Source organism: Mastomys coucha, unplaced genomic scaffold (genome assembly GCF_008632895.1).
Source record: "Mastomys coucha isolate ucsf_1 unplaced genomic scaffold, UCSF_Mcou_1 pScaffold18, whole genome shotgun sequence".
Lineage (NCBI taxonomy): Eukaryota > Metazoa > Chordata > Mammalia > Rodentia > Muridae > Mastomys > Mastomys coucha.
This window is the reverse complement of record NW_022196900.1, coordinates 85,831,393-85,843,234: the sequence shown is the minus strand read 5'-3', so window position 1 is coordinate 85,843,234 and position 11,842 is coordinate 85,831,393. Positions and strand designations below refer to the sequence as shown.

Below are 11,842 nucleotides of genomic sequence, written 5' to 3'. Positions count from 1 at the left end.
GGCCTTGGAATGCGCCTGCGCACTGAGGCCAGCGGTGTGGCTACCATCCAAAAGCTGGAGTTCTTGGCAGCTGTGAGCCGTAGGATTCCAGTGCAGGGAGTTGGACTGAGGTCCTTTGGAAAGCATCATCTTATCTCTAGCTGTTGATCAACTCTCCAGCCCCTGCTTTTGGCTTTGATTAAAGCCAGTCCTGTAGCCCAGCTAGGAGTCCTTTAAGGATCCAAGAGTTTGTCCTACTCTCACCAGCAGCCTCTATGGGGATGTGCACTGACTTTAGTTAATTTTGCTATTCCTGATAGCTTCCTTTTGTCGGGGAATATACATAGTAACTGTTAGGGTTTGGTTTGTTTGTTTGCTTGTTTATTTGTTTGTTTTGGAGACAGGGTCTTATGTAGCCCAGGCTGTATTGCAACAGGAGTTGTAGTTCAGGATGACCTTGAATCTTGATTCTCCCACCTCTATCTCTTGAGTCCTTGAATTATAGACTTGGACCTGGACACCCAGTTTATGTGGTGCTGGATCAAACTCAGAACCTCACACAAGGAAGACATGCACTTTGCCAGCTGAGCTATATCTGCAGCCCCCATACTTAGTGTCTTAGTTAGGGTTTTACTGCTGTGAACAGATACCATGACCGAGGCGATTCTTATAAGGACAACATTTAATTGGGGCTGGCTTACAGGTTCAGAGGTTCAGTCCAGTATTGTCGGGGTAGGAGCATGGAAGCATCCAGGCAGGAGGAGCTGAGAGTTCTGCATCTTCATCTGAAGGATGCTAGCAGACTGGCTTCCAGGCAGTTAGGAAGAATATCTTAAAGCTCATGCCCACGATGACACCACCTACTCCAACAGGGCCACACCTCCTAATGGTGTCACTCCCTGGGCCAAGCATATACAAACCATCACACTTAGTTATTGGCTTTATTTTGTTGTTGTTGTTGTTTTGTTTGTTTTTTTGAGACAGGGTTTATCTGTTTAACAACAGCCCTGGCTGTCCTCAAACTCACTTGGTAAACCAGGCTGGCCTTAAACTCAGAGGCCCACTTCCCTCTGTCTTCCAAATGTTGGGATTTTCCTCCTCCCAGCCATAAGTTTTTTGTTTTTGTTTTTAAAGATTTATTATTATACATAAGTACACTGTAACCATCTTCAGACACACCAGAAGATGGCATCAGATCTCATTACGGGTGGTTGTAAACCACCATGTGGTTGCTAGGATTTGAACTCAGGACCTTTGGAAGAGGAGTCGGTGCTCTTACCCAGTGAGCCATCTCACTAGCCCTGGCTTTAAGTTTTAATTTTTATTATTTATTTGGTGTCTTTCAAGACACAGTTTTTCTCTGTTGTGCTGGTCATTCTAGAGCTTGCTCTGTAGACCAGGCTAGCCTCAAACTCAGAGATCCACCTGCCTCTGCCACCTGAGTGCTGGGATTAAAGGCAAGTGCCATCACCACGCAGCTTCCCTTTAATTTTTAAAAATTATGTACATCTGGGGCTGGAGAGATGGCTCAGTGGTTGAGTATTGACTGCTCTTCCAAAGGTCCTGAGTTCAAATCCCAGGAACCACATGGTGGCTCACAACCATCCATAATAAGATCTGATGCCCCTTTCTGGGGTGCGTGAAAACAGCTACAATGTATTTATATTTAATAATAAATAAACAATTTTTTAAAAAATATATACATTTATTTATTCATTTATTTATTGTGTGTATACATACTTTTGTGGAGGTCAGAGTTCAGTTTTTAGGAGATGGTTCTTCTACCACATGAGCATAAACTCAGGACAGCAGACTTTGTAGCAAGTGATTTCACCTGCTGAGCCATCTCACTGCTCCAGTATTTAGTTGGCTGTTGATGCGTAGATTCGGAGTGCCATGAGTATGTGGTTAAATGTGCCTTAGACCAGTGCTAAGCTGCTTTCCAGTGAGAAGTAGGAGTTTTCAACACAGCCCAGGGATCAGAGTGACAGAGACCAGCTTTGCTGATGTGAATAACTATTGACTGATTATTTACCAAGTGTGGGTTCAAATGATCCTCCTGCCTCATCTTTCCATGGTTGACACTACAGAATTGTACCCCACACCTGGCTGGGAAAGTTTGAGTAAAACTCCAGAGTCCTTTAACATATTTCTTATCCATTATACTTGTGCTGTTATATTTTTCCTGTATAATTGTCCAGAAAAAAAATTCACTATATAACGAGTAAACAAACACACACACACACATACACACACACACACACACTATAGTTTGTTTTGGATCTTGTGGGTTCTTTGTTTGTTTTTTTCTTTCTTTCTTTTTCAGTATATCTTGGTGACATTTCACTTAACGATAGATAGTTCTCCATGATTGAGTCTTTTAAATTTTTTAAAATATCTTTTATGTGGGTGTTTTGCCTGGGAACATGTCTGTGTACCACGTGTGTTTCTGGCACCCATGGAAGCTAGAAGAGGGCACTAGCTCCCCTGGAACTGGGTTTACAGACTGTTATGAGCTGCCATATGAGTGCGAGGAATTGAACCCAGGTCCTCTGGAAGAGCAGCCAGTGCTCCTAACCACTGACCCATGTCTGCAGCCCAACAGTCAGAGATGCTTTAAAGAGAAATAGTTTATTTGGAAATTGAGTAAAAAAGCAGAGGGCATGAGAGTGTCACACTGCATAGAAAACTCTGTGCATGTGCGAGGGGGTGGAGTCAGAGAGAAATGTTTAAAGGCAAAATGGAAATCATGGGAAGCCTTCTGAGTGGCTCATCCTTGCTGCAAGGATGTGTAACAAGAATGTTGTCTAGCAAAGACGAAACAGGCAGGGGCTGGACCATCGTCCTCGAGGACATACTTTTTTGGGGGGGGGGCATGTTGTTTTGTTTTGTTTTTTGAGACAGGGTTTCTCTGTGTAGCCTTGGCTGTCCTGGAACTCACTCTGTAGACCAGGCTGGCCTCGAACTCAGAAATCCACCTGTCTCTGCCTCCCAAGTGCTGGGATCAAAGGCGTGCGCCACCACCGTCTGGTGAGGACATACTTTTTTTGTTGGTTTTGTCAAGATGAGGACACAGTGAAGCCTTCTGCTGGGGAAACGTCCCAAGTTGATTTATATAGGAGCAGTAGAATTCCACAGCTAAGGAAGTGGTAGAGGTGGCTAAGAGCACTGGCTGTTTTTGCAGAGGACCAGGGTTTAGTTCCCAGCATGCACATAGTAATGCATAGCCACCCGTAACTCCAGTTCCCAGGGATCTGAGTCCTTCTTAGGCCCTCCACAGGGATTGGGCACATGGGTGGCAAATATAATAATAAGTGTATCTAGCCAAGTGGAGGTGGTGCTCACCTTGGGAGGCAGGGGCAGGTGGATCTCTGTGAATTCCAGGCCAGCCTGGTCTACAGAGTGAGTTCTAAGACAGCTAGGGCTACACAGAGAAACCCTATCTAAAGAAAAACAAATATGTACACACACACATATGTATATATATGTGTATATATATATATATACACGCATGTATATGTATATATGTTGTATATACATATATATTTATATATGTATATGTGTACATATTTATTTTTAAATTATATATATATATAAAATTTATATATATGTAATTTCTACAGATATAAGACAGTGTTCTTCCTTGTAAGGTACAGTGTTCACTTAACTACTTTGGATGAAAAGCTTTTTAGGGTTATAATATAACTTGTTGAGTTTAAGATGAATCTAAGAATATAGAAATTGGGCTATTGATATGGCTCTGTAGGCAAAGGTGCTTGCTGCCCACCCTGAAGACTGGCTTCAATCCCAGCAACACGCATGGTAGGAGAGTCCCAACTTTTACAAGTTGTCCTCTGACCTTCACATGAATATGTGTGGCACATATGTCCCCCAGGTTCCCTGCACACACACACACACAAAGTACAAGTCTGACCTTTCTCTCTTTAAATTTTTTTAGTTCGTGGTTAATTGAATGCATGGGTGTAGAAGCTGCTGCCACAGGAAGCTGACACTACAGTTGTCCAGGACTACAGTGGGTCAGTAGGTGAAGGAATGGTTGTGGGATGACTAGGTTCTGGTGGGAGAGGGAAGGAGGGCTTGGGACAAAAGGACTTCCATTTCCCTCACCATCAGGAAGATTTTTTTTTTTTTAAGATTTATTTATTTATTATATATAAGTACACTGTAGTTGTCTTCAGACATACCAGAAGAGGGCATCAGATCTCATTATGGGTGATTGTGAGCCACCATGTGGTTGCTGGGATTTGAAACTCAGGACCCCTGGAAGAGCAGTCAGTGCTCTTAACCGCTGAACCATCTCTCCAGACCCCCACCAGGAAGATTCTAAGCTTGATTTCCTGTTCTGCCTAGCGTTTAAAAATGGGAGCATGCCTTATAATTTAGCAAACATTCTTTAACCAAAGCAGTCTGCCAGGTGCTGTGAGGGCTGTCAGATTTAATAAGACACGCCCATGCCTTTAAAGGCCCTGCCATCTTCTGAGAGAAGGCAAGAAGTGTAACAGTAGGAAGGCATTAACCAAGGCTTGTGGAGTTAGTTCTGGCACCAAGAGCAGCTAAGGCAAAAAGGGACTTAATTGGTTCAGACACAGCTTGAGCTAGGTAGTAGAGCTTAGCTAGTGTCCCCAGGTGCCATCAGCTGTCACCTTTGTCAGGCTGGTTCCTCTGGTAGCACAGCTGCACATTCCTCACACTCTGTGAGTTCACAGAGGGGGATGCCCCTTTCAGAAGCCCAACAAAGGTTTTAATGCTTTTAACTGGTTCTAGCCACTGTGCCCTCCCTGAGTCAGTCACTGATGGTCAGAGAGTACGATGCCTTGATTAGTAGCCAATAGGACAGCCTACACACCTGGAACCTGAGCTGGACGAGACCTGCTTCATGCACATAGCACATTGGCCAAGAATAGCTCTGTAGCAGCCTTAGGGGTACCAGAACCCTTGGAAGGGGATGTGTGTGCTGGCAAGCCCAGGGATCTACCAGATTTCTCCACAAAATAGTGGTAGAAGATTTGAACAGAGACTGCTGACTAATATCTAAATTCTGATTAAGATATGGGAAAAGAAACCATACCATTTGGAGAGTAGAATTCAGTGCATAAGATCTGTTGACTCAGGCTGGAGAGATGGCTCGGGGGTTAAGAGCATTAGCTGCTCTTCTAGAGGTCCTGAGTTCAATTCCCAGCAAACACATGGTGGCTCACAACCGTCTGTAAAGGGTTCTGATGCCCTTTTCTGGTGTGTCTGAAGACAGCTACCATGTACTCATATACATAAAATAAATAAATAAATCTTTTTTTAAAAAAAAGATTATTTAAAAAAGATCTGTTGACTCTAGATACCACCAAACACAATTTTGATTTTGAGTCCTGACTCTGTCACAGCTTGGTCATTTTTTTTTTCTTTTCGGTTTTTTGAGACAGGGTTTCTCTGTGTAGCCCTGGCTGTCCTGGAACTCACTTTGTAGACCAAGCTGGCCTCGAGCTCAGAAATCCGCCTGCCTCTGCCTCCCAAATTCTGGGATTAAAGGCGTGTACCACCACTGCCTGACTGGTTGTTTTAATTTTTACATTCTTTTAGAAGATATGTTTTGATTTATGTGTATGTATATGACTGTGGAGATCAAAAGAGGGTGTTGAATCCCCTGGAGCTAGAGTTACAAGTTGTGAGCTGCCCAGTGTGGATGCTGGGAACCAAACTCCGGTCCTCTGGAAGGACAGCAAGTCTCCTGAAACCACTGAGCTATCCCTCCATCCCATATTTATTTATTTATAGACAGGGTCTCATTCTATATTCCACGTTGGCCCAGAACTGATCCCACTGCCTCAGCCTCCTGAGTACAAGTATCACAGTGCTCAGAACTGAACCCAGAGTGGTTGCAAGAGCAACAAAGTGTTCTTAATCGCTGAGTCATCTCTGCAGCCCGGAACCAGTGCTTTGAAATATAATATGTGATAGTATATGAACTTCTAGAAGCCAGAGCTGTAGATCAGTTGGTAGAGTGCTTGCCTTGCACACAGTAGGCCTAGGTTGAGGCACCACATAAACTGGGGGATGGTGAGCCACCCCTACAATCCCAGGAGTTCAGGGCCAGCCTAGGCTACCTAGAAAATTCTAGGCCAGCCTGGGCCACAAAATGTCAAAACAAAATATGATCAGCCTATTGTAAAGTTGGAATTCGCAAATTAACATAAATCTTAATTAATAAATATCTTGGTAGAGCTCCAGGCCCCTCCAGAGTAGCAGCGGCTGTCTGTTGGAGAAATGGAGGCACAGTCCTACTGCGCCAAGCTCTTGGGGGAGTTGAATGAGCAGCGGAAACGAGACTTTTTCTGTGACTGCAGCATCATCGTGGAAGGGCGCATCTTCAAGGCCCACAGGAACATTCTGTTCGCTAACAGTGGCTACTTCCGTGCCCTGCTCCTTCACTACATCCAGGACAGCGGGCGGCACAGCACAGCTTCCTTGGACATCGTCACCTCCGACGCCTTCTCCACCATCCTAGATTTCCTCTACTCTGGCAAGTTGGATCTGTGTGGCGAGAACGTGATTGAAGTCATGTCAGCTGCCAGCTACCTGCAGATGAATGACGTGGTCAACTTCTGTAAGACATACATCCGGTCGTCCCTGGATATCTGCAGAAAGATGGAGAAGGAGGCCGCTGTGGCTGCAGCAATGGCAGCGGCGGCTGCGGCGGCGGCAGCTGCAGCCCATCAGATAGACAGTGAAAGTCCAAATTCAGGACTGGAGGGGACTTCCTGTGGTACCAAGAGCTTTGTCTTATCCCCAGTAGATGGAGAAGGGAGTCTAGACTGTACAAGATCATCTCCTTGTGATGACTGCTACCCCTTGGAGCTGGTGTCGAAAGACAGTCAGGGCTCTGGGGCGTCCGACAGTGACCTTTGTATTGTGCCCAGCCGGGTTGAACCTAAGGTGGAATTCGATGTTGCCAGAGTGGAGGTGGAGGCTGACGAACAGCTGCAGCAGTATGCCGCCCCACTGGCCCATGCGGAGGAAGGCCTGCCCAGTAACCAGGCCTTGGATCTGACTTATAGCAGCTACCACGTGAAGCAGTTCCTGGAGGCGCTCCTGCGCAACGGTGCTGTCCAGAGCAAAGAGGACTCGGATCATCACTTTTCTCGTGGCTTGGAGGGAAGACTGGAAGGTCCAGGAGTCGCCATGAGTTCAGTGATAGACGTTCAGAACGATTGGTACAGAGAGGACTCAGGTGAGTTCAGGTGGCGGGCATGTCTCTGCTTTTAGTGCATTCTGTGCCTCGTGTTCACTTCTCATTGCGATCCTCACCACTATCATACCACCGCTACTACTGCTGCACCATTGCTGCCACCACCACCAGCACCACTATCAATAGTTATTAATTAAACACTTGTTGTATATAGAACCTTGTTTACCATGTGTGCCTGTGTATAAGTCTATACGTCATATGTATGCAGAGGCCAGAAGAGGGCATTGGATTTCCTAGGTCAGGAGTTACTAAAGGCTCTGAGCTGCCATATGTATGTTGGGAACTGAACCCAGGTCCTTTGAAAGAGCAACTGGTGCTCTAAGCCATTCATCTATCTCTCTAGGCCCTACCTAGTTTTTTGAGACAGGGTCTCTCATTGGCATAGGGCTTGCTAATTTTGCTTTGCCTGGGTGGCCAGTGACCCCGGACCAACTATCTCCATTTTTTCCATTGCTGAGATTATAGATAGGAATGTGTAGCCATGCCTGGATTTTCACAGGTGCTTGGGTAAACTCAGGTCCTTGCTGGGTAGTGGTAGTAGTGCATGCCTTTAATCCCAGCACTCAGGAGACAGATGCAGGCGAACTCTGTGACTTGGAGGCCAGCAAAACCCTATGTTAAAAAAAACAACAAAAAATGAGGTCCTCACGGGGCAGTGGTGGCGCACGCCTTTAATCCCAGCACTTGGGGGGCAGAGGCAGGTGGATTTCTGAGTTCCAGGCTAGCCTGGTCTACAGAGTGAGTTCCAGGATAGCCAGGACTCCACAGAGAAACCCTGTCTCGAAAAAAGAAAAAACAAAAACAACAACAAAAAAAATGAGGTCCTCATGTTTGCTCTGCCTGCATGTCACTGACTGAGACCTTTGCTGGCTTTTCTTTGTGTGTCTCTGTGTTGCCTATACAGGGTGTGGTCACCTTTGATGTCCATGAGGGCTTGGTTTCAAGACTCCTCTTAGATGATAAAATCCACTGGGTGGTCAAGTCCTCTCTGTAAACTGATACTGTCGGGTGTAGTGGCAGATGCCCTGCATCACAGCACTAGGGAGGAAAAGGCAAACAGATCTCTGTGAGTTCAAGGCCACCCTGGCCTAGATAGCAAGTTCCAGGCCAAAAAGGGCTATTTAGTGACATGCTGTCTTAAAAACTAAAATAAATGAATAAATAAATAAATAAGTGGTTGGAGAGATGGCTCAGCAGTTAACCCAGGTTTAGTTTCCACCCACAGTGGCTTACAAAATGGCTGTAACTTTAGTTCTAGAGGATGCAACACCCACTTCTGACTTCCATGGCAGTGCATGTAGGTAATGCACAGACACACATGTAGGTAAGACATCCATACATATAAAATAAAAAAATTTAAATACATAAAGTGATAGTGATTGTTAACAGTGTCCTATGTTCTTTAAATCATCCCTCAGTTATTTATAATCCCTGACAGGATGTCAAGCTATGTAAGGAGTTGTTAATGTTCACAGAAAAAAAAAGACAAGAAAATAAAGTCCAGCAGGACATGGTAGGTCGTGCCCATAATCCCAGCAACTTGAGAGAGAGGGATCAGAATTTAAGACCTTGGTGCCATGTAGTGAGTTTGAGGCCAGCCTGAGCTACAGGAGACCCTGCTGCCTCTGTCCTTCCAAAAACAAACAGATGGAAACTCGTCCAGAGTTTGCATCCACAAAACAAAAATGTCTTTCAGCATTATCTAGGTGGATGTTCTTCAGAGCCTAGAAGGAGTCCCAGTGGATGAACAACTACGCATGTTGTTGATAGTAAGAGGAAGGTCTAGGGCCGGCGTTGGCTTTTAGTAAGGAAGGTGATGGCCAGCGGGATGCCGCAGTGGTAAGAAGGCTTGTCATTTCTACCTGACAACCTGAGCTTGACCCTGGAACCTACAGTGAAGGAAGAGAACCAGCTCCCAAAGGGTGTCCTCTGACCTCCACATGTGAGCAGTAGCTCTTACACACGTGTACCCGTGTTCACATAAACATCAAAAACGTACAATAACAGTAGTGATAATAAACGTGTTAAAATATTTAAGATGAAGATGGAACGCATTAAGCTTGACTACTTAAACAGTAAAAACAAAACAAAACAAAGTGAAAGGACTGAATGGGAAAGAAACTTTTATTTGTGTTGTTACTCTAGAAGTTATATGAGAGTCTTAAGAGCAACCCCTTGGCTCATGGAGAAAGGGGCTAAAGGTGCCCTTGTGGCATCATCCTGCGGTGCCAGGAATGCCTAATGAAGGGGTGCTGCCACTGGAGAGCCTGGGGCCCAATGGGAAGAGCATGCCTTGCTGACTGTAAGATAAAGCAAAGCCACTTTCTTTTTTTCTTTTCTTTTTTTTTTAAAAAAGATTTATTTGTTTATTTAATGTTTATGAGTACACGGTAGCTATACTGATGGTTGTGAGCCATCAGTTGCTAGGAATTTTGAATTCAGGACCTCTGCTCGCTCTGGTTGACCCTGCTCGCTCCAACCTAAGGATTTATTTATTATTGTATCTAAGTACATTGTAGGTATCTTCAGACGCACCAGAAGAGGGCATCAGATCTTATTATGTGGATGTTGTGAGCCACCATGTGGTTGCTGGGATTTGAACTCAGGACCTTCAGAAGAGCAGTCAGTGCTCTCAACTGCTGAGCCATCTCTCCAGCCCCAGGCGGGCCACTACCAACTAGTGGCTTTCCTGGTCTGAGACTGTAAGTTCCCAGTTTGGGGGGTGGGCTGGATAGTTTGAGTGGGCTCCTAGGAACTGGAGAGGCTCCTCAGCACGTTGAACGTGGTCTTGGTAGTTGAGATGGCCCCGTTAGTTTTGGGAAGTGGCTCTCCTGATCTTAGGGGTCCTGGCATTTGAGTGGAGGTCTGGCCTCTGGACCTGGCCCATTCTGGGGTTCTACTGGCTTCAGAGCTCGTTCTGGAGAACCAGTGCCTGTGGTAACTAAAGTGAAAACATGCCTTCCCCTGAGTCCTTCAGTGAAATTTCAGGTTTCTTTTAGGGTCACAAGGAATCCCAGACTCATCATGTTTAAAATTTAACCCTCTGGAACATGCACAAGTTTACAATTGATCTTAGCCAAAAGACCGAGAAGCGATCATGCACAAGTTTACTATGCCTGCGGCACTTGGACTCCCACCTGTCTCTTCCTATCTTCTTCTATTCTCAAATAAACTACTGAATCTTTAAAGAATTGTAGATCACTAGGCACTACCTCCACACAGGACAGCCAACTGGAGACTGAGGGTTCAAATACAGGAGCCAATGCAGAACATTTCTCATTCGAACCAACACATCACTGTAGCCCCAAGTTTGGGATAAAGCCACAGTTGCTGTTATTGGCTTTAATGATAGGCCTGTAGGTACAAGACATTGAAGGCTGGTATATCGGGTATCACAATGTTTCTAAGATAAATGTGTCTAGGTTGGTTTCTTGGTATTTCCAAGTGAGACCCTCTACACCATTTCAGTTGCATGTAGATTGGCCTTTATAACGCAGAGCATTGACTGGCTGTTTACAGATGACACCAGGATGAACCACGCCAGGTGTTACAGGGGAGCCGTGTACAGGGAAGACAAAGATAATTTTGTTACATTACAAAATGTTTGTAAAACTCCCAGAACATGGGGCTGGAGAGATGGCTCAGAGGTTAAGAGCTCTGGCTGTTCTTCCAGAGGACCCAAGTTTGGTCCTGGAACATTTATGTAAGGTGTTTTATAACTTCAGCTCCAAGGAGACACCTTCTGGCCCCCGTGGGTATCCATACACACCTGGCATTAATACACAGACATACCCATTTACATGAATAAAAATGAAAATAAATTAACAAAAACCTTAATAGCGAAAAACTCTCATGGGCTGCAGAGAGCCTAGCTATTAAAGCCTAATGCTCATGACCAGAAACTAAGCTGGGTGGGTGGGGATGGGGCTCAGAGAAAGAGAATTTGGGTATCACATTCAAGGCCCTGGGGGAGGGGACAGGGAAGGCTCACTTAGTTGACTTGACCTTTGACTTTTTAGAAGCCATAGTGGGACTTGTACTGGTCAATCTTACTGCTTACTAGAAGGTGGAGTTGGTGCTCTCCGTCCGGGATGAGGGTGTTTCCCAGTCCCACCCGGAAGGTGGCTGTGGGGGTCCCTGTTGACAGCTAATGGAGTCTGTTGGATCCTCAGGCGATGTGCTGGTGGTTCCCATCAAGCTCCACAAGTGTCCTTTCTGCCCTTACACTGCCAAGCAGAAGGGCATCCTCAAGCGGCACATCCGGTCCCACACTGGCGAACGGCCGTACCCCTGCGAGACCTGCGGCAAGAGGTTCACTCGACAGGAGCACCTCCGGAGTCACGCCCTGAGTGTAAGTGTCGGTGACATCACTGTAAGGGCTGTGCCTGTCTCCTAATAGGAGGGTGGACCTGTCTGTCACTTCTCTGTCATCTAGAGGTAATTTTTAGAGAAGTTCATGAAGCTTTCCTTTACCGGGTTAAAGCCAGGCTGGTAGCACTTAGAAACTTAACGCCGGCTGGGTGGTGGTGGCGCGCGCCTTTAATCCCAGCACTTGGGAGGCAGAGGCAGGAGGATTTCTGAGTTCAAGGCCAACCTGGTCTA

The 11,842-nt window shown here is 45.7% G+C and overlaps 1 protein-coding gene across 2 annotated transcripts in view; it reads left to right on the top strand.

The window, feature by feature from the left end:
- Nucleotides 1–11,842, top strand: part of Zbtb8b (zinc finger and BTB domain containing 8B) — a 15,235-nt gene that overhangs the window by 1,188 nt on the left and 2,205 nt on the right. The window contains exons 1-3 of one of the 2 annotated variants that reach the window (XM_031378776.1): nt 3,938–4,016; nt 6,215–7,222; nt 11,413–11,591. In XM_031378776.1, coding sequence (XP_031234636.1) covers nt 6,259–7,222; nt 11,413–11,591 — 1,143 coding nt within the window. In that variant the 5' untranslated portion in view covers nt 3,938–4,016; nt 6,215–6,258. Of the gene's footprint in view, nt 1–3,937; nt 4,017–6,214; nt 7,223–11,412; nt 11,592–11,842 lie in introns of those variants that run through there. The other variant, XM_031378775.1, reaches the window with a different exon arrangement.